Source organism: Phasianus colchicus, chromosome 1, assembly GCF_987193195.1.
Source record: "Phasianus colchicus chromosome 1, bPhaCol1.hap1.1, whole genome shotgun sequence".
NCBI classification, from domain to species: Eukaryota; Metazoa; Chordata; class Aves; order Galliformes; family Phasianidae; genus Phasianus; species Phasianus colchicus.
The window spans coordinates 181,351,667-181,373,790 of NC_143436.1; the positions used below are offsets into that span (position 1 = coordinate 181,351,667).

General features: G+C 43.0%; 1 protein-coding gene across 3 annotated transcripts in view; it reads left to right on the forward strand.

The window, feature by feature from the left end:
• The window catches only part of EXPH5 (exophilin 5), a 33,357-nt gene extending 15,170 nt beyond the window's left edge, over positions 1-18,187 (forward strand). For 2 of the 3 annotated variants that reach the window (XM_031606194.2, XM_090133886.1), the window contains exons 2-6: positions 1,624-1,781; positions 3,940-4,084; positions 8,476-8,524; positions 10,092-10,218; positions 11,806-18,187. In XM_031606194.2, coding sequence (XP_031462054.2) covers positions 1,624-1,781; positions 3,940-4,084; positions 8,476-8,524; positions 10,092-10,218; positions 11,806-17,090 — 5,764 coding nt within the window. In that variant the 3' untranslated portion in view covers positions 17,091-18,187. Of the gene's footprint in view, positions 1-1,623; positions 1,782-3,939; positions 4,085-5,483; positions 5,925-8,475; positions 8,525-10,091; positions 10,219-11,805 lie in introns of those variants that run through there. The other variant, XM_090133887.1, reaches the window with a different exon arrangement.
• The last annotated feature ends 3,937 nt before the right edge of the window (positions 18,188-22,124 follow it).

The following is a 22,124-nucleotide window of genomic DNA, read 5'->3' on the forward strand; positions in this document are numbered from 1 at the left end:
GCTGCTCTAAAGAGCTGTAGGAGGGGTTGGATGTAGGAGATGGTCTCCACCTTTGGGACCTCAGCAGACCAGCCCCACACGCTCTCCAGGCACTTGCTCCGGCTGCGGCCGCTCCCTGCATACCTCATGCCTGGCTCCGAGCGCTTCTGCTACTCCTGAGGTCCCAGATCCCCTCCGTTAAGGCTGCGTGGGTGATGTCATGCAGTTGGCACAGGAGAGCACTTTGTTCATCTCCTCCTCCTGGTTCCTATTAGTGCGAGCTGTTTTCCATGCTGCAGATGGCGTTCACCGCGCTGAATCATTCCCACAGTGCAGCAGTGTCGGTGATGATTAACATCTTTGCCTTTGTAATAAATTTATTTGAAATGTCAAGCACTTGTGCCTGTGCCTGTTGGTCTTCTTCGGGGGAAATACTCACTTAGCAAAAATGTCTCTGTCCTGCCCTCCAATCCTTCAGAGGCCAACGGATGAGCAGTAGGTGCTGGAATGGACAGAGCTCTGTATCAGCTCCAGATGGACGCACATCCGTTTCCAGGCCTTTAATTTTCAGTTTGTCTCATGAAGCAGTGTTGTCTCCGAGAGAGAATAAGAGTTTTTATGTAAATTGGTAACTGGAATGTATGTTCCTGGACGTGGGTTTTACCACAGATTAAGATGGAGGATTGACAGGAGCACCGTGGTAGAACATTGGCATTACATCGTCAGGCTGTGCACAGTGTTCTGCTCTGCTGCCATCAGAAAACATTGGGTGTGGATTTGCCACATTTGCATTTGTACTTCAGGCACTTGTGTAATGCTGTTTGAAAACAAGTAAGTTGCACTATCCAGATTTCTTTGCAAGCGTGCATTATTCTTTTATGTCCAGATAAGCAATGCAGTCCTGTGATCTCCTGCTGTAAAAACTGAGCCCGCTCCTAAACAGCTTCTTCATTTGTAGCCATGTGTGTATAGCTTCTTCTCCTGTCTGTTTGTAGAGCATCCATAGCCATCATTAGCTGCTTGCATGCATATCCAACACAGGCAGAGTCACGGTGCAGCACGGGAAGGGGAAAATGTGACTAACTCGTTGGACATGTTGCATGAATACCTATTAGCTGAACTTAGTATTTGCTGTTCTCCTTTACAGAAAAAGTACGTGGTAGGCACCCGCTGCCAGGGCCTCATCGAGTCTGCTTGGGAAAATCAGAATAATCTCCTTAATGCTTTTGCTTAAATGACTGAATAAATGTTATAAGAATTGCTTTGTTACAGTATTATTCATTTTAATTCAATTATTGCCTGGACTTAATCTTACTTTCAATTAGTTTTGTAATGCTTATGAATTATTACCCTGTTTTACAAGGAAGAAGGATGCACTTGGAGGCAGAGAATAATGCAGGCATATGAGCAGTCCAGTTTAGCCAGTCACAGTCTCATTGGTAAGCAGGAGCATTCTGCTCCCACTGAAGTCTTCCATGTGGTTGCTGTGAATGCATCATGTCACTCTGTGTCTCTTTTCAGACATGTTACAGGTTGAAATATACTGCAAGTACAGAAGTGAACTACGGGAAGAATTCTTAATCACATCTGCAGTGTCTAAAACGGGTTTTAAATAAATTGTTTTATTTTGTTTTCCCTTTCTAGAAAACTCCTGGAGAAAAAGAAATCTGAAGCGGGGCTGCAAGGAGTGACTGGAGAATGGTTTGAAGAAATACAAAGAAAGAAATTCCAGAATAACATTGATGTCAATACAATGCTAAAACCACCACTAGAGCATCAGCTAAAGAACAGCAAAAAGAGCAGTAAGCTGCATTTTCCCAGTTCCTTATCTATATCATAATGGGCACCAAACCGATGACTTAAGCATTTCAGAATTTAGTAGTTAAGGAGTTTCTGATGTTGTATTGAGTTTCTTCTCACATCAAAGTTTTGCCAAAAACACATCTTTCAAAATGAATGTTTTTGTAAGCAGATTCTTAGAGAATCTAAGGCAGAGCTGTGAGACACAACAGAAAATCCCTGATACTCTCATCCCAGCATTGCTGTTATTACAGTAAATTTAGTGGTGGTTTCCCAGTTGAAGTAGAAATATTTGCTTCATACAAAATATGTTTCAGCCTTCCCTGGTTTTCTTAAAGAAATCAGAAACACTTAAATGACATGTGGAATAAGTAGGTAATCTGGATTGGGTTGGGAGGTTTGGCTGTACTGTCAGGGACTTTTCTGGTATCACTGGGCTCAGGGCACGCCGTGCTGGTTACCAGGATGGGTGGCACAGCCTGGACAGCTGGGCTGGCTGAGAAGGAACAGCCAGAGATCTCATTTCACAGCTGCTGATGCCCATCCAAAACAGACATCTTTCCCAATCATGGCATATACCATCTTTTTCATCTTCCCTCCAGATGGTTTTCATGCGTAATATATGCTTTCATTGCGTTCACTTTTTTTGCACATTCTACGCTAAACCTAATAGCAAGTAGAAGCAGAATCATATGGAGAGAAGGTATTTCAAATGAAAGGTGAAGTTCTCAACATTTTGCTGAAACTACAGCCCTCCACAGGACAGACCTCTCTGTCTTTCCTGCCTGTCAACCTCTCAGCATCTCTCTTAGACCACAGCTATCTGGTTTTTCAAAGGTGGTCTGATTGCTGCACTGGCTAACCAAGCTGTGTGTGATTGTTCTCCCCTGATGTTTGACTTTGAAAGCTGCTGTTTCTAATTCAGACCTGAAGAAGGGGCTGTGTGCCTCAAAGGATTCTCTGGTATTTGCATCCTTATCTGTTTAACAGAAGGTTCTCCTACCTACAGTCTTGCTCTGCCCACATCCCTAGACCATTCTGCAGGTGACAGAATGCTGATAGGACTCTCCTGATGTCACTTTCAGTGGTGAGTCCAGCAATGCCACCACGGAGTTAGGCTTTGAAGGGGCAAAGGAATCCCCAGCATACACAGGGATTGTCACTGAAGTGAAAGCTTACACACATGATTTAAGTCACATGGCATGCATTATTTGCTTCATTTTGAACTAAGTCCAAAACACTGCCTCTTGCTGTTTTTATTGGTGACACTTTGCTCCCGTTTCTGTTTTTGCTTTCTCCTCTGGTCATTGGATAAGCCATTTTCAGGCTGTTGTGTTTTCTGAAAGACATGATGTTTTAAATGGGGAAGAAAAAAAAAAGAGATGCAGTGCCTTATTTTCTTGTCCTTTAGATTCTTGTGACACATTTCAGCAGCAGACGCTGCGGTTTCTTTCCCTAACCTGTGAGTTGTACTTCTCTCCTTGCCATGGACGGCTCCTCCAGGCACACTGGGTTTATCAGCAGTGGCTTGCTGCAGTTGAAGAAATCAGACTGTAACCTTTCTGAAGAAACCAGATCTTCAGAAAAAAATATCTGTGATATTTTGCATTTAAAAACAGTTTTTAATGGGCAATTTACAGTAGAAAATACTCCAGAGCCTTAGAGTGGCCTAGGGAATCCCATTGGAAGGAAATGTTTAATATACAATACTGGATTCCCCTTAAGTAGTGACATTCCAGTCCATTAATTCATTGTACGTTCAGGGCTCTAGAATTTCTTACACAAGTGAAAAGAAAGTGACTAATGATTGTGGGTGCCTCCATTTTCAAATGTCTCATTTGCCTTTATTTTAAAATGTTTCTGCTTTTCAAGTGGTTGAGTGCTGTTTGCTTCCTGAAAATCAGCCTCATTTGTCTCACACATATCACCCAGAAACAACAGTACTTTTTGAAACTTTAGACCTGCTTATCTTTCCCTTACCCTTCTAGTTAGTCATTAGAAACCAGTATATGTCCCATACATAAATGTCAGTAAAATTGGATTTTTCTAGTATAAGAGGTAAGCAAAAGAAAATTGTGAAAACCTAACTTTTAATGTGCATTTCAGTACCGTTTATAAGAAGAATTTGAAACCACTCTAATTTTCATAATATTTTTTTAGATCATAAAGAATTCAAAATGTCATCCTGCACAAATCCTCAAGCACAGAAGAACACGTCCACTTCCTTCCTGGGGTTCAGATCACCATTTGCTTGGCTTTTCTCCTTCAGAAAATCAAGGAAAAACCAGACTCAGAAACAACCACGGTGAGCTACAATAAAAGCATACTAAAAGTCTTAAAAGTATGTGAATTGTGTTTTGCTTAGAAATCTTGGTTAAAAGTAATTTTTCTGTTTCCTGCAGGAAGGCTGACGTGTTAGTTGGTCATGTAATGAGGGATTGTCTGTTATGTGTTGGAAGAATAAGGATTAAGTGGCAAGTAATAGCTAAGATCTCTTGGCTGTTTTGTTCAGACTCTACATAGAGGTTCTGGGTGTATTGCAACACCTGGACGTAGTGGCTGGGTTCTGTTTAGTTCCTCTGCAGGACAAGGTGTATGGTGCACAGGGACCTGGTGCCCTCTGGCAGTGGCATCATCACAGGGAAGATCACTTTCCCAGGCTGTGCAGGGAGTATGGGCCCCAGGCAGCCCTGCCGCAGCAGTTCCTACTTTTTTGGCCCAGAGGCAGCTTAAAGCTGTGCCTGGAACTCCATCCAGACAAATAGGGCAGCTCCTGGTTCTTTTGTCTCTGGTGCTTTGTCAGGGCTTTGGTTTCAGGTGGAGTTGGACCGAGGACCAGCACGTCGGCAGTGCTGGTGTGCAGGGCTGGGAGAAGCATCCTTCCCCCTCACATCCACAGGACTAAAGCCACTGCTCAAAGGATATGGGGGCTACACTCAAACTTGTTAGGCTATTTTCTCCTTATTTTGTCCCATGTGGTCCCTTTCTCCAGGTGCCACCGTGAGCCGAATCATGAGCCGAATGAAATATTACTCTTCTTGTGTACATTTTGGTCAATTTAAGCTCAGGACTGGGAAAGATAGGTGAACAGGCTTCGTTCAGTGCTTTCATATCCAAGTATGAAGCTGTGAGATCTTTGGCACCAAGAGCTGATTGTCGCTGTTTGAAGGTGTTGGACTGGTCCCTGGGTGGTACAGCACTGGGACAAGGAACTGCTCTGGTAAACAAGGAAGGAGAGCATCAGGAAATGTTGATCAGTGGGATGCATGGGTTTTGTAGCACAGCTGCATGCCACTGTGGGATCAAAGCAAATAAAGAGAGGTTGAGTGAAGGCAACAAGGTTAGCTTTGTGGACGTTTACTGGTAACAGTTCTCCTACATAGCAACACAGCATAGGAAAAAAACGCAAAGCATTTGTAGACTTTTATAGCAGACACCTGTACATGTCACCTGCTCCTTCCTCCTTCCCTGGCAGGGACCGCCCCATGTGCTGGGACGTGGTGCGAGGCTGCGGGTGCCCACAGTCCCTCCTGCCGTGCCAGCAGGCTCCTGGCTCAGGGAGCTGGAGCTCTTCATGCCAGTGTGCTGATGCAAAAGGGTTAGGCTGGAGCTAAGCACTGGAATGGTTTCTTAAAAATATAAGTCATGCCGCTCATTGCATCATCTCCTCTAATATATACTTATCTCGCTATTCTACAGAAAATCTATCCTATCTTAGATTCGGATGCCTTTGGTTTCTTGCAGCACACAGCCAGAAAAATAAACAAGTCAGTCCTGACGTGTAGCTGAGCCGATTGCCACATTTTCAAGCCACGCCTCTCTGTCGAAAACTTCCCCCACCCTCTTCTAGGTGTTGCCGTGGCATGTGGTTTGCTTGATGCATAGGCAGTGTGCTGAAATAATCTGCCTCTCGCCAGGTAGAGTTATTCCAGGGAGTCAGAGCAATACAGCAGTAGGCAGCAGTGCCAGTCCTGCGGAGAAGTCTGCCTGGCAGAAGCTTGAGCTAGCTTAATGCCATTCAGAGGGTCCTTTTTGTGTTGGAGAGACAGTGTCATCAGCCGTGGTGGTGTTTTGGTCTGAAAATGGTTATGGATGCTGCGGAAAAGACTGTGCTTATGTGGAGATACAGAAGATGCTAATAAAAGGTTTGTATCTGAAGGTGCAAAATATTTGATCGTATTTGGTTCAAGGGTGCTCAGTGTTCTTGAATTCATTCTTGCTTTCTTCTATTACGTGCTATTCATGCTGGAAAAGAAATGCTATTTAATTATGTTTTCAACAAATTGGGGTTACGTGTGTGTTGCTTGGCTGGCTTCTCAGGTAACACTGATAAGAAGAGTACAGAAGAAAATGGATTACAGTCTGTTAACTTGGACATGGCCTGGGGAAGACAGGTGCCACAGTGAAAACAGCAATTTGCAGCAGATTTCAATTCGTGGATTTATATTACTGTTATCAGTAGTGGTAGTTTAGAGTCCTACATTTAGTCTTACGTTCTGTTACAATAACATATATATATGTATATTTGTAAGTGAAAATGTTTAACAAATAACTGCTTTTCCAAAGTAAGTAGTTGGGTCTTTGATAGCAAATATTTTCGAGCAGAGTTTAACTCCTTTTCTGATTGTGAATAACGTTTACAAGTGTGTGTGTGTGTGTGAGAGAGAGAAATAATGTAAACATTGCTTAATAGCCTTAACAAGGAGAGAAACTGTATTACCTATTCCTAAAATTAAATGGTGATTCTCTGGAAGATAATAGAACTCTAATTTTTGAAAGGCTGAAAGGTAAGAAAAAAAGAAGAGGCAGTTTAGGAGGTGGAGAGATTGACATGGGGAAGAGATTAAAGTCACCTTGTCTGCGTTGCTTGGCAGGGAGGAGCACAAGGCAGGACGAACTGCCAGTTATTTCTGTTATTTCTCAAGGAACGGTGACAACAAAGACGTGGAGGGGTTTAAAATGGTGCCAGAGTGCACATGACAATTGGGTTTTTGCCTAGACTACAGCAGAGGGTTCTCACTGAAGGGCCTGTTTCGTGTGAACTTCCATGCACTGAGCAGTCACTTTGCACCCAGTGCATGGGAGGGGAGTGAGCATGGAGCAGCTCTGCATGGCAAAGCTGAAGGAGGGAACTGCTGGCCAAGCTTTTACATTTTTGTTATGCGTAGAATTAAAATGAAGGTGAGTTGCTAAGACAGAGGTTTTCATTGAGCTTGCTCTGCAGGAAATCATTGTAAAAATTCTGGAATATGTTTAGTTCATGATTTGTGGTAGAAGCATTAAAACATATTTGACATAGTTTTGCTTTAAAGGAAGAGTTACATACACCTCTGAGTCCTGATTCTGTAAATTCACAAGGAGAGGTCCCCCACTGAATGAATGGCTGTTCACATTCATGGTTCCAGAAAAAAGGAGAACTCTCAGAATGGGATTGCCTGGTCCAAAGCCCTCTGAGATCACCGGCCTTGTTTCCATTGGTTTCAGTTGAACCCCACGACAGAGAGGAATCTTGGTTTTAAAGTTCACAATTACAGAAGCAAAAACAAATTACACCTTTCAACTGTTCTTCCCTGCCCGCAAGCACATTGCAAACAAATGACAAAGCACTTGGGGAGGAAGGCTTGGCCACAGTGAGCCTGCCAACGAGCCGGTTCCTACTTGCTGCCGAGGCACAATAAAACAGTCTGCCCGAGCACGAGGAGGTTTTAAAAGCTTAAGAACAAGGCTGTTCAGAAAGGCTTTGAGGCAAACAGGAATGAGCAGAATCCTCTGTCCCTCCTTCACTTTCTCTCAAGAACTTCCTGGGAAAAAAGTTTCTGCAACCAGGAAGGGTGAGCAGCGAGCAGAAACTGAGCCCCATTTCCCTTGGGGCTTTTGAAGGGTCTGGGTGTGCTTGTTCATAAAGCAAGGATTTGAAGAGCAGAATGGACTTAGTGAGGTCGAGTGTTTGCGTTTCTTTGGTTCTTTCTCTGCTGGTATGCCTGTGGAGCTGCATGCTCACAGTGTGCAGTGAGTGCTGCTGGGCGCGCTCTGCCATCCGCACGGCGCATGGAGCAGTCAGTTCCCTCATCGTCCTCAGGGAACATGTTTAAAATGGATGTATGAGGGCTGTTCTGAGTGAGCAAGTTCCAAGTTTGCACCAAAACCGATGTGCTGCTGTGTGCCCCCCTTGGCAGGGCAGGGCTGATGTAGTGGTGAGTTGGACTTGGTGATCCCCAGAGGATTCTTCCAACCCCTATGATTCTGTGATTCATTACATGGGGAAATATGGAAGGGAAAAAGCAGTAGAAATCTTGATGTAAACCAGCTACCTATTTATATTTAGTCAACTCCAGCTGCTTGTGGTGCCTACCACCTTACTGTTGTTTGGAGAAGGAAGTAGCAACATCCCGTTGTAATGCTGGATGTGAACCATGGCTGCGGCTGCTGGAAGCACTGAGCTATCAGCAGGTTGAGTTCATTCTTGGCCTCACAACCAGAACATTTGCAAACCGACAAGGCCAAACCAAATGGTAAATTTTCTCAGCCTTTTTTTGTCAGCAGGATTTTTTGGCAGGGGGTGGGTTCTTCATGAAGCAGTCTTTTTTACCGGTGCCTGTTGGTAGTTGTTAAAGGGAAACTGCTGCTTATTTACTACCAGGTAAAATGATACCAGGTACCTTTCCCAAGTCAACGTTTAAATCCTTCTGCTTACAGATATGACGACTCTGCGAGCACAGCGCCAAAGCTGGGAGAAGTGGCAATGGTGAGTAGCAGATTGACTTTATTCCCAGCAGTGTTTAAATCCCAGGCTTGTCAAATACTAATGCCCTTCCTTTGGGCTGTTGGGATAATACCTGTTTAAGTAGTGTTCTCCCAGTTCTTGTTTTAAACACTGAGTAAACCATGTTGTGAATCTGTTGGTGGCAATGAAATGAAACACCCAGGAAACCACAGGCTTCAGCTCTCTCCTAGTGATGAAACAACTGCAAGAATAAGTTCACGGACCAAAATCTGAACGTATTTTGTCAGATGTAATCAAAGCACAAACAGATCAAACTCACTTTGAATAAATAGTTTATTGACTTCTTCTTCATTTGTACAGTAGTGGAAAACAGTAGCTGGCATGGGTAGGCATTGAGCTAGAGCCTGCTCCTGCACCATTTCCACACATGGGATTCACGTGTAAATGTGAATTTTGACAGTAGGAAATCCTTTTGACTGGATGTTCCAAGTTATGAGCACAACCTCAATTCAAGCATGAAAAAAACAAATTTATATGTGATGTAATGTATGTGTTCTCTGTTGCAATAAACAGATTTCCTCCAAGGATGATATTTGTTATTTTAATTACTTTATTGCCCTGTATTACTAACATGTCTTTCCTCCTCTTCAATTGTATGGTATAACCACAGAGGGGACTAAGAATGTGTACAGTATATAATCAAAGGTATAGAGGAGGTAAATTAGCCACCACCCTTCTCTCAGACTTCAAAAACAAAGGGATAATCTTTAGTAATATGTGATGGAGACGGATCTCATAAAGATTCATAGAATCCTGACTATTGTATAAATAGTTTATTACAGCTAAAATATTACAAATATTGAGAGCTAAAAAGTAGTAAGGGGTTTAATTAAAAAAATGGGTAAGGACCTCAGCTAAAATAAAGCAGCAGTTCAGCAGCTGTCTGCTGTTCTCACCTGAGAACATGAGCTGAGAGAACTGGGGATGGGACATGAACCTCTCCAGCTTGGCACAAAAGCTGGACTCAGACCCATGGGGAACAGGGAAACATTTTTCCTGCTTCTAAGGTCATTTATCACAGCCTTTCAAAATGGCTTTGGTGTAGTACTTAAATGGTGTAATATATCAGATGTGGAAAGAGAATATCTGCAATCTGAAAATTGACTGTGGTAAATAATAATTACATTTCTTTAGGGAGATCAACTTGCAAATTTTAAAATGCGTTGGTAAAAAAAAAAGTACTTAGGAAGTTGTAAATGAAAAGATGCAGAAAGGATGCATGTGGAAGAAAATAAGTGAACAGCACCCCTAATTATTCGTAACTAGTGTATCCATAACATAATATAGTATGAGGACCAGATGAGAAAATCTTCTTCTGCATGAGTAAGAGCCTTGAAAATGGATGCAATTTTACAAAACCTTAGTTGTATATTTTAATAACATAGCGCTTGATCTTAAAAACAATTTTGGACCCACAAAGAATTTACTGACCTCTGTGATTTGTGACGTGCTTTGTGATGTGACAGGATGCTGGCGATTTGAACCCACGCTTACAACTAAAATCACATTGCCTTACACTTTAAAACAGGCTGAAACATGTAATGCCCCAGTGTCAGCTGATACAAGTGGTCATTCTTTTGATGTAAAACAAGATCCAGTGATGGAAGAGAGCACCCAGGAGTGGAACGAACAGCTAGAGAAGGAGTTTTTCAGTGGTGAGTGAACGTGCTAACTTTATTCTAATATAAAGACTAATATATTCTAATACAGAGACTGCCAGAGGTGACTGTGGTGACTAGTTTCTGATATTTTCTGCAAATGCATAGGCTGCAAAGATATGGCTCATTACTTCTAGTGCAGTGGCTACTTTTTGCTGACTTTGTCTGCTCTGACATAAATATTAAGATAGGTCACCTTTCCCTCTTAGTCTGTATGTCATCCTGTACAGATTCAGTTGAGAAGAATCACATCTGACTGTGTATATTTCTCTCTGCTTAGTCTGACTGAAGTCCCTATTGCTTTCTTTAGATGTAGACGTAGTTGTGGGAGAAGAATTTCATCCCGGTTTCCTGCACATGTGATTTTTGTAATGAACCACTGAGCGTACATTTATGCACTTAATGCCTCAAGCCATAGAAGCAAGAGGCACTAAGGCCTTCAGTTACCTTTGTGGCTCTGAAAGAATCATCATTTCTTGCCAGTTCTTTTTCTTTCTGCTGAGAAGTGAGGCAAGATCAGAGCCAGTTTACGGAATTACGGTCACCCAGAATTCCAACAAGAGCTCACAGCTGGAATTTAAAGTGTGATCAGGAAGCAGTGGGTGAGCTGATAGTGCTGGAAGAGGAGAGCACTGTGTGCTGGACAGTGGTTCTCCTGAAACTCACATAGCCATCACTGATGCTCCTGGGCATCAGTCATAACCGTATAACTCCCTATCAGTCATAACTCCTCTATTTTCTTGTACTAAACTGGCTCTGTCAGGACTCCTCTCTCTCCTGTGCTGAAGAGAAACTTAGAAAAAGAGAAAAAATTGTTCCTTTTTATTCCACCTATACATCCCTGGCAATGCTTTCTTGATGATTTGATATGATTAGCAGAGATTTGTATTGACTGATCAGTCAGTCTTTTTATTTGACTGGGTTAAGAAATGCTGTAACAAAACAGCCAAATCCATTTGGTTCTGACTTATGTCTTCTGTATTTTCAAAATATAGAAAGAATACAATCAGCAAATGCATAATTATTTAGAAAAGAAATGCTTAAATATGATGCTGTTTGCTAGTCTCATGACTGAATATCTTAACTGAGCAAATTAACAAATTGGTTTACAAGACTATGAATATGCTTGTCAAATGGCTTGCAGAATTTTATGTTCCCTTCCACTAAGACCATAACTGTATGTTGTGATCACACAGAGGGCTCCCTGTTTACTTACAAGTGTTGTGAAATCTTTTCAGGGCTATTTACTTAGAGACTAGATTTGGGAAGTTTGCCCATACACACACATTTAGCTAGTGAGGAAGAACTTTAAATTGTTTTAGTTTTCTTCTAAATAGCATAAAGCCTAACATTTACATAAAAAGCAGTTTTGAGATTAGTCCAGAAGCAGTGCTTTTTTTTTTCTTTCTTGTGTTCTTAATCAGTGACCACTGAAAGGTCCTGTGGAAGAATGCATGGTTTGGAAACAGCTTTGCATGTTGAGAAGCTGAGTCCTTTCTAAACCAGTTTTATATAGTCCTTTTATATAAATACTCAGAAGATTATTACAGAAAGCAAAACCAAATATCTGCTTCTCTTGTGCAGTTCTTAGTGACCTAGATAATCAGCTGGCCCAGGAGCAATCCCAAGATTCATTGGACAGGACAGATTCTACTAGCAGTGCATCAAGTGTGCAGTACAATCAAGATGCCTTCCCCACTTTGAAGAGGCACACTGCTAATCGAGGGCAACTCAGAAATGACTGGAGTGACATACCCAGCACATTTTTCCCAGATGGACTGAGAACAATAAGAGCCAAAGATGAACACAAGATCATCATCAGACCAAGGAAATTGCACAGTGCATATATAAACTGGCAACAGACAGCCTTTCAAGATGACTTTAAATACAGTGATCCAGCTGATGGAAATTCTCATCTGCGAAGCAGCAGGCTGCCTTCTGTTTCTTTTGGGCGCTCTTCAGAAGGTAGCTTGTATCCTCCTTCCATAACACACAACAGTGGATTTAGGCACAAGAGTTACATGGACAGGGGTACAGCTGGCAGAAGTTACTCGGTATGTTCCCTTCGGAGATGTCCATCATCAGTACCTTCTGATCAACTATCAGCATCTAGCTTACAGTGTCCATTGGCAAGGGAGAACAACAATGGCTTTCTACCAAGGTTTGGTCGACAAAACCCAAAAAGAATTCCTTTGTCTTCTATTGTATGGAACAATACACCAGACACTCCTGGGCAAAGATCAACTCAAGAAAAGATGTTTAGAACCCAATCACTGGTGGAGTTTCATGCTACAGACCATGGCAGATATCCTCGTTCTTTGCAAGAAAAGGAGAAATATGCCTGTTACCACTCAAAACACCACTACAGGAGATCTATTTCAAGCAGTAATTGCTTCAGTAGAATTAGTTGCCCTGACAAAACCACTTCTCCATTGTCCTTTGATAACTGGGAAAATTGTCCATTCTACCAATCGGAAAGTAATCTCTCTAGATCATATTGTAGAGATATTTCTTCTCATGGCAAGTTGTATTCAAACCACAAAAATTCTCCTTATGGGAAGACAGAGAGCTATCTTTCTTGGACTGATATTCCTCAATACTACAATGATAACGTGTTTATTTCTCCTGATACCAGATTTGAAGTGATGATGGCTAATTTGAATGACCAACAGCTGGCATATACAAGAAATGCTAAGTTTGCTTCCCAGCACCTGCAGAATGATTTTCACATGTATTCTCCAGAAAATACGAGTATTAAAACATTAACAAGAAGTGCAAGTAGAGCTTTTTCAGAATTCACTGAAGGCCATCAGCCATGGCTAAGCTGTAACTCTGTAGTTTCTTCTTCTGTTGTCAGAAGTGATGAATCTGTCTCACCTAATTTGAAGGACCAAACAAAACCTATAGGACTGAACAGGAATTCAGTCGTTACTCAAAGAGGCACTAAGGCAGGCATTACACAACTAGAAAAGGCTGAATGTAGGAAACTGCCAGATGAAGTGGACACCAAAGACATGCCTTTACAGTCTGTTTCTCAACAAGCAGATACAACCTACATCAATACCCAGAGTTTACCCTTGAATAACTCTGCTTTTGCTATGTTGCAGAGTGATGCATCTCTCTTTAACACACTAAGATCAAAGAGACAAACCCAAGTCAGTGCCAGAACAGATACTGCAAAAATGATTGCAACAAACAGCAGTAAAAGAAATGTACAAATGAAGGAAAATAATTGCACACCCAACAGTGTATTCAGTCAGTCTCCCTGTACTTTGCCAGCTAACAAGAGCAAAAAGGAATCTTTTCATCCAAGCCAGAAAGAATGGGAACATAATCTGCACTATGTGAGAAGAGGAAGTGTCAAACAGGTTAATCAGAGTGCAGAAGCAGTTAACCAAGCTGCCCCAGAGGGACAGACTGCAGAGCCAAATGCTGCTTCCGCTCCATCCATTGAAAAACTAGCAAACTGTCACAGCCTGTCCTCCTGGCCTCCTGACAGTTCATCCAGTTCCTCACAAAGTTTGCCACCAGCACTTTATCACGGAGTTGGAAAAACAGCTCAAGTGAGTGGAATGGGCGTTACCAAAAAGACTTCACAGAAAACACCACAAAATACGAGCACTTTAGTTACTAAGAACTGTAGTGAACTATTCAATGCTAGTTCTCCACAACAGGGAAATTCTGGAAGTACTTCTACACATAGTTTTGATGGAGATCCCAAGACCCCTGAACATAGTTTAAATTATTTTTGCCTTGAAAAAGAAAATGGAGAAACAGGGAATCATTCACCTTGTACTGAAAGGCTTCACAAGCAAGACAGCTTGCTGAGACATACCAGTAGCTGCAGCATCACTGGTTCCCCAAGGAGAAGCAGCCTCAAATCCTCTGATCCACTTGTTATTTATTACACTTTACCAAGAAAATCAGCTAGCATTGCTGGTAGTATTATGTCAGATACACCCATCTCTTTCCCTAGAGATAATAGAAGAAGCATGTATGATTGTTTAAGGTCTGAAACTCCAAGTGGAGCATATCCCTGTTCTAGTCAAAGAGATGTGTCTTGTTTAGATTCAAAACATTCCTTCTTAAGGTCAGCACCATTAAATGTTGCTGCAAGCAACAGAGAGAAACATTACCCCAGTCCTTTAACCAAAAGTCCTAATGATTTGACAAGCAGCAGTACATCAGTTGAGCTGACAGACAGATGTAAGCATCTAAGCAAAAGAGAATCCTCTGTGTTTTCAGATTGTAAGGAAAGGGGAAACTGTTTGCAGAAATATAAAACTACAAGCACGTTTACAGTATGTGTTGATGAAGATCATGTCAAGTACCATGAGCTAGTTTCAATTTATTACACGTTGCCACGGAGGCATTCCAAAACATTTTGTAACCTCTTTAGGGATAATGCAGAGGATGCAGATTTATCTCTTCCCGGCGAAAATTCTCAGTCACCAAGAATACAAAAAAAGAAGAGTGAAGGTCACGTGAATTTAGCAGATGTTTTTTTCCCCAGTCCTTTGGAAAAAGAGGTGCCTTCCTGTTCTTCTGACCAAGCACCTTCAGCTCCAGTCACACCTCAGAATGTAGAATCTATAGTTCACTGTGAAGAAGAGAATCCCCACTTATCTCCTGACTCTGAGAAGGTATGTACTTCCAAGTCAGTGAGCATGGTAAATAGTAGAAATGACAGTTCAACAGATCTTTCATCAACAGATCATGTACTTTCTGATGTGGCAACAAAAGACATTTCTTTAGGTGGTCCACAACCCATTGCAGTAGTGGCTAACTCGGGTAACAGCCTTTCTGATGCATCAAACAACCAAAATACAGAAACATACCCGAAAGAAAAGAAGGAAATTTCTCAGACTGCCACACCACGAACGTCCACTTTACCAACCCCTCCCAGACCAGGCAGACCTTCAGAGAATCGCTTTTATTCTGCTTCAACGAGTAAGAATAGCATACAGAAGGGAAACTCTGCAAACTGCTCTCAGCCTGCTCCAGTAAGTACGAATAAAAATCAGAACAGTTTGCTTCTCCACATGAGAGAGAAGGGCTCTCGTGGAAGGATCCACACAGAGTGTGCTGATGTCCCACTGCCACCCGGGGAGGACAAAGGCAGGGGTAGTACCAAAGTGAAACAGGGAGTAAATTTCCCACACCAAACCACCCCTCTGTATAATAACAGAAGCAGCAGACTGCAGTTAAGAGCTGGCAGTTCAAGAAATAATGCAAACAATGTAAGCTCTTCTAGCAAAATGCCTTCAGAATCTCGGAAGAAAGCATTTGAGGTTAGCACAGCTTCCAGTGCAGATGCACTACTTCAGCCAGATGAAGCGGTTAGTGCAGATACAGGTGAGTTAAAGAACTCTAAAATTAAAAAAGAGCAAAAGTTGCAAAGTACTCTAATGGATAAAGACTGTAGTGGTTTGCAGACATTAGGGAAGCACAGTAAGGGCAGCCTGGATGTTAGCAATAAAGACAAAGTCTTAAGGGTTACACAAGAGCAAAAATTAACACAGAACATAGAAAATGAGAACAAGCTTCTCTCTGACTGCACAAGAGACAAAATCAAAGATATAGAAAAAAGGAAAAACAGGCCTTCAATTAAAAATAAACTGGCAGCTGTTTGCAAAACAAGTCGAAAATTTTCAAGTAAAAATTTACCTCCCAAACCACACATAAGTAATATTTTCTCACAGAATGATGGAAATGCCACTTGTTTAGAGGTGAGCATGTCCCCTGACTCACTGATTTCAGCAGATTGCCATCAGTCACTTCTGCAATCTGAAACCGAAAATCAGAATGACAGTCCGGACTCTGACAAGAATACACAAATACCAAAAACAGCTGAGATTAATAAGAGTGAAAGTGTGATTGATCCTTCTTTACTTGTTAACAACTTAAATTGGAGGACTCTTAAAAGCTATTACACCCAGAAGGAGGCCACCAGTTCCAAAAAACCTACAGTGAAAGTGGAAAATAGGGCAAGTCTTACAACCCGATCTCCAGATAAAGCGTTAGCCACAAGAAATAAGAATTCCCAAACACCTGATCTCAGGTTAGAAAACACAAGCCAGCCCATCTCACCCAGCGCTACTGCACTGGACCCAACAGATGATGAGAAAAGAAGAGCTAGCAGCAGTGCTTGCACTCTTCCTTTGCCCCTTTTAACCGACAAAAACTCAAACACATTTATAAATAATTGCTTGCAGGCAGACATATGTCCAAAGCAGAACTTGACTTCTCAGACAGGGCTCACTGAACGCCAGAATGCCTCTGAATCCAACAGCTTAAGAAATGCAAACTTGCATAGCCAACTGTTGCACAAGGCTTGTGCGAAATATGAGCGTGAGCGTCACTTTTCTGAGAGTATTTGTGCTCAAGATTCCCACGAGACCTTTGCCTCTGGGAGCAATATTCTGCCAAAAGACAGTGGGAAGAGATATAAATCTTACTCAGAGGTGTTGTCCTGTGATGAGAATGAAAACTGGGCAATGGACGAGGAACGGTGTTACAGTACAAGGAATCTGATGTATCCTTCTGTTGAATTTGGCATATTTGGCAAAGAACAACAATTGGCTTTCCTGGAAAATATCAAGAGGTCACTCACAGAAGGGCGACTGTGGAGACCTTGTCTACTTAACAACCCAAGTGCTTTCCGAGATGGAGAGACCCCTTCCATAAACAGAACAGAGCTTTTCAGCTCGAGCTCTGCTGGGAGCAAGGTATCCTCTGCTGCTTCATCGCCCCAGGAGCTGCCTGACATCTATCAGGATGACCCAGCTGCTTACTCAGACTCGGACTCCGATACGACCACAGATGATGAATATTACCTGGACGAGATAGATAAAGAATCAGAACTATGACTGCCCATGGTACATAGATGGTGAGATAGTTCCTGGGCAGGCAAAAACATGAAAAAGTCTTTGAGCCAGTTCTAGTGCTGCTGTAGAACAGTACTGAAATAGATAAATTCATACTTTACCTACGTTTTCTCACAAGTCTTAAGAGGAAAGCAACAGGTTACTTTGCTGATAAGCATTTTTCCAGCTCTCCCTGTTTACCTGACCAAACATAATAGTGCTGATCCATCCCACCTTGCCAGCACCCACACAAAATGTTCTAGAAGTGAATAACTTCACAGCAAATTTCACTGCTGGAAAACTGTGAAACTGCTGACACAGGTGAGCATGGAAATGCCTTTCAGATGTGCATGCTGGGAGATGCACAGCTGACACAGCTTTGGCTGCAGTTCAGATGCATTACCAAGCTTCTGCCTTTGACTCAGGAACACATTAATTTGGATTAATGATCAGGCACTTTAAACCATGCAAAATGTAAAAAGATCGACCCTGTTTGTCTCCCATATAAACCCAATGGTTTGACTCTGAAGCTATTCTAGCACTGGGAGAACAAATGCAACAGATGCCCTGGGGCTGCCCTGAGCTGGGCTGTGCCCAGTGAGCTGGTGCCACTGCTGTGCAGCACGCACTGGCCTTGTTTTCCCACCAAGTAAATAAAATGGGTGAAAAATGCCCTTTTACCCTTTGCTCAATTAATACCTCTTTCTGGTAATTTCCCAGAATTCCCACTGCCACCCTTCTACTTTCTGTCCTTTGAACCAGAAAGCTGTAGATGGTTCCCTGTGGCTGTTGGTCAGCCACGCTGATAGATGTGGTGTTACAGCTCAGAGCCACAGTGCACCCGTGGCCATTCCATTCTCACTGAGCTTTGATCTGCTTCTGTGTGAGATCACAGCAGCTTGCTGAGCCAGCAAATAGTATTTTAAAATAATTTTACATTTGTTACTACTTTAATAATTTCACGTGTGGTCTAAAATGCTGATCCGTATTTTTGATACACTTTTTAATTCGATAAAACTTCTGCAGGACTTAATTATATTTTTGTAACTGGAAGGACAATATCCTGATGTTTTCAAATAATATATTATAAACAAGCAGTGCTTGTCTTGCTTAATGCTCTACAAGAAACTAAAGGATGAAAATATTATTAAAAGTAATTGGTATCCTTATTTTTTATATGTAAACTTCGTTGAAGAAGTGGGTCTCTAACTCAAATGTGTATCTAAGTATTATTGCTTTATACTGGGAGAATTTGTCTTTTATTGTACATAATTGGACTAATATAAACTGTGTATTTATAGTCAGAATTTATCCCTATGGTATGTCTGTCTTGGAAGAATGTCAGCATATACTGACATATGCAGTATTGGAAGGCAGTAATTACTGTGTGACTGTAATCCTGTAAAATGTCCTATTCTAAGGAGGAATTATGTTTTTCTGTAAATGGTTCTATGTGTTCAGGATCCTGTAGAGTAAGACAGTGAAGCCAGCTGAGTGCCAGATTGTGCATTTCTGCAAAATGTTAATCTAACAACTGGGAAGACCAACCTACGTAAGTTAAAGGATAATTAAATATATTTTTACAAGAGAGGTAAATAGTTGTACAGTTTTACTTGACTGGAAGTGGATGGCTTAGAACATTTTTATTTGTAAATATTTTCTACTTCTTCAGTGGAAGTTGGAGTAAGTTCTCACCTTGTTGGCATAAAAGATGTTTTTTCATTTGCTTTGCTGTTCATGTACCGGAAATGAGGTGGCTTAATTTAATGTAAGTAAATAAAGAAAATGGCTTCTGGTAATAAATCAGTTGTGCAATAATGCATCCTGTCAAGGAGTTGTAATTGAATATCGACACCAAATGATGGTATTCTGTAAAGCAGTTATATGAGAAGAGGGAGAAAAATCCTTTGAGTAGCCTTTAGTTCCATTCAGTTAGGCAGAACCAGATTTTGATACCTTCACTCTTCCAAGCTTTTTCTTTGGCAAAAGTATATATTCTATACATGCACATAATTTATAGGATTTTCATATCTAAAAAAACTTGTTTGCAATAAACTTTATTCAGAGGAATGAGTATATTGGTACTGTGTTTATTCTTTCACTTACTGGGAACACTATGGACTATTTATCCATTCTGTGTCCAGGCCTAGGGTCCTCAGCACAGAAAGAATGTGGAGCTGTTGGAGCAGGTCCAGAAGAGGGCCACAGAGATGATGAGAGGAGCACCTCTCCTGTGAAGAAAGGTTGAGGGAACTGAGCTTCTTTAGCCTAGAGAAGGCTCCAGGGAGACCTCATTTCTGCCTTTCAGTATTTGAAGGGAGTGTATAGGCAGGAGGGGGAGAGACTTTTTACGCAGTTTAATACTGATAGGACAAGGGGAGATGACTTTAAGCTTAGGGGAAATTTAGGTTAGATGTTAGGAAAATATTCTTTACTCAGAGGGAAGTGAGGCACTGGCAGAGGCTGCCGAGAGGTTGTAGATGCCCCATCCCTGGAGGCCCTCAAGGCCAGGCTGGATAGGGCCCTGGGCAGCCTGATCTGATCAGTGGCAGCCTTGCTCGTGGTGGGGAATTGGAGCTGAATGATCTTAAAAATCCCTTCCAACCTAAGCTATTCTATGATTTTATTATTGTTGGCAGAGTGCTGCTGGTTCCAGTTGCAGAGGTTTACAAGGGTAAACCATTGGTCCATCACACCATTGTAGGCAAGGTGGCTGGAAGGCGGCAGGCCCTGCATCACACACACCGGGATGTGATGCTGCTCAGATGCACATCTTTGCCTGATGTGGTGATGTGGTGCTGGCTTGTAGCACTCTGCAGCTGATGAGCTTGTCAGTTACCAACTGCCTTTAGTCTCCTGCCATTCGATGAGTCTCTGGTATTCTTTTCCAACAGCAGTATTATTTTTACAGGAGACACTTTAATGCCTTAGAGAGCCATACGCCTGTAGCTCACCTTTAGGAGATGATACTCCATGTGGAGCCAAGAATGGTGTTTAATGAGTAGTTTTAAAAGGCAGTGAGATCCACTTCAGCCAGAATTAGACCATGCTGGAGACTGCCTGCCACGTGCAGCATGATGATGTGTGAGACTCACTGCTGACTGTGAACATTAATTACTACAGCCAGCCCGTGTGGTACCCAAGCTCAGTGACTCCATCCCTCAGCCTGGTTTCGTAAGGAAACACAGTTTCTGGGCTACCGTTGTGTTTATGTCTTTATCTTGCAACTCCCTTTGCATCACTCAGATTGCCAGAAGACCCGTGAACTTAGCAACAAATCCGTGACACTGGAAGGAAGGGTCAGAAGGCCCCTGGTTTCATCATAGCAGTGCTCAGACTGGGAGGGAGTTCAGGTCTCTGGCTCAGTCTCCTGCTCACAGAAGCTCAGCTTTGAGGTCAAACCAGGCTGTTCAGGGCAACGTCCGGCTGGGGCCTGAAACCTCCATGGATGGAGACTGCACTGCCTTTCTGGGCAGCCTCAGCCAGTGTGTCCATGTGGGGAAAAAGCTTCTTATATCTGGTTCAAACATCTCATTCAGTTTATGCTTGTTGTCTCCCATCTGCCTGTCCTGCACTACTGTGAAGAGCCTATGGAAGTGCCCTTCCTCCAGAGAAAAGTTGTCTCTGCTCCAGGCTGAACTACCCACATCCTCCAGCCTCTCCTCACAGGGCAGGAGCTCCGGCCCCACCATCCCAGTGGTCTCACTTGAATTTGATCCAAATAATTGATGTCTTGCACTGGGGAGCCCAAAAGTAGCTGCAGCATCCAGATGCAGCCAGCAAGTGCAGAGTTGAGGGGATGACCACTTCCCTCAGCCTCTCATCACACTGCTGTTGGCTATTTCTGCTGTGAGGACTGGCTGCTGGCCCGTGTTCCACTCACTGCCCACTGGGGCCCCAGGGCCTTTCCCTCAGAGCTGTTTCTGGTCAGTCACTCCCAGTCTGTACCAGCACAAGCATACCTCCATCACAGTCAAGGCACCAGGAGGCTCTCTGGACCTCTCCTCACCCTGCCCACAGACCAGGATCCCATTTGAGCCCACCCAGGGCCATTAGTCCCTGAAACAGGGATACTGTAGGATGTCGATTTCCAGTTCCCCACTGCCCTGCTCTGCCTGGCCATGTGCCTGGCCAAGTCAGGCCCCATTTGCAGGCTGATGGGGCCTCGCCTTGGCCCAGCCCTGTTTCCATGGCCCTGCAGCTGTCCCAAGGCTTGGTCTGACTCCAGTTCACCTCATCAGGCCTCATCTTGATCTACAGATTGATGTCCTACAAGGAGCCTGCCCTAGTTACCAGGCCTGATGCAGGGACTGAGCACCAGGGAGGGATGCCATGCCATTGCCGTCATCCCCAGGGAGCTCTTGCCTCTCCCTGACACCCAGGTGCAGGACTCTGTTGGATGTTCCAGCTGGTACCACCAGCCTGCCTAGATCCTTTGGGATGGCAGCCCTGTCCCTGAACATGCCAACTGGTCCCAGGGTTTGGCGTCATCTGCAGACTCACTGACAGAGCATGCCATCATCCCATCCTCAGCCAAGTCCACGTGGGACTGCTTGTTACCAGCCCCCAGGTAGAGATGACTCATCAACCACAGCCTCATAGACCAAACAGGTATCTGGACAAATTTTTAACCATCCAGACCATAACATCCTAGCTTGGATACAAGACCATTATGTTAGCTAGTAAAGTCTTTGCTAAACTGAGGACCTCAAGTTGCACCACGGAAGCTTCAGGTTAAATATGAGGAAAAAATTCTTCTCAAAAAGAGTGGTGAGGCACTGGCACAGGTTGCCCAGGGAGGTGGTGGAGTCGAGGTGCTCAAGAAATGTGGAGATGAGGCACTGAGGGATATGGTTAGTGGGCATGAGGGGATGGGTTGGATACGTGATCTTAGTGGTCTTTCCAACCTTACTGATTCCATGAAATTCAAGGTAAATGGCATGTGCTCCTCTGTGCTTCCCCTCAGCCCCAGCCCTTCCATTGCAGAGGTGGTTGAGTCAGACAGGCATGGTCAGCACACACCGACTGCTCCCAACC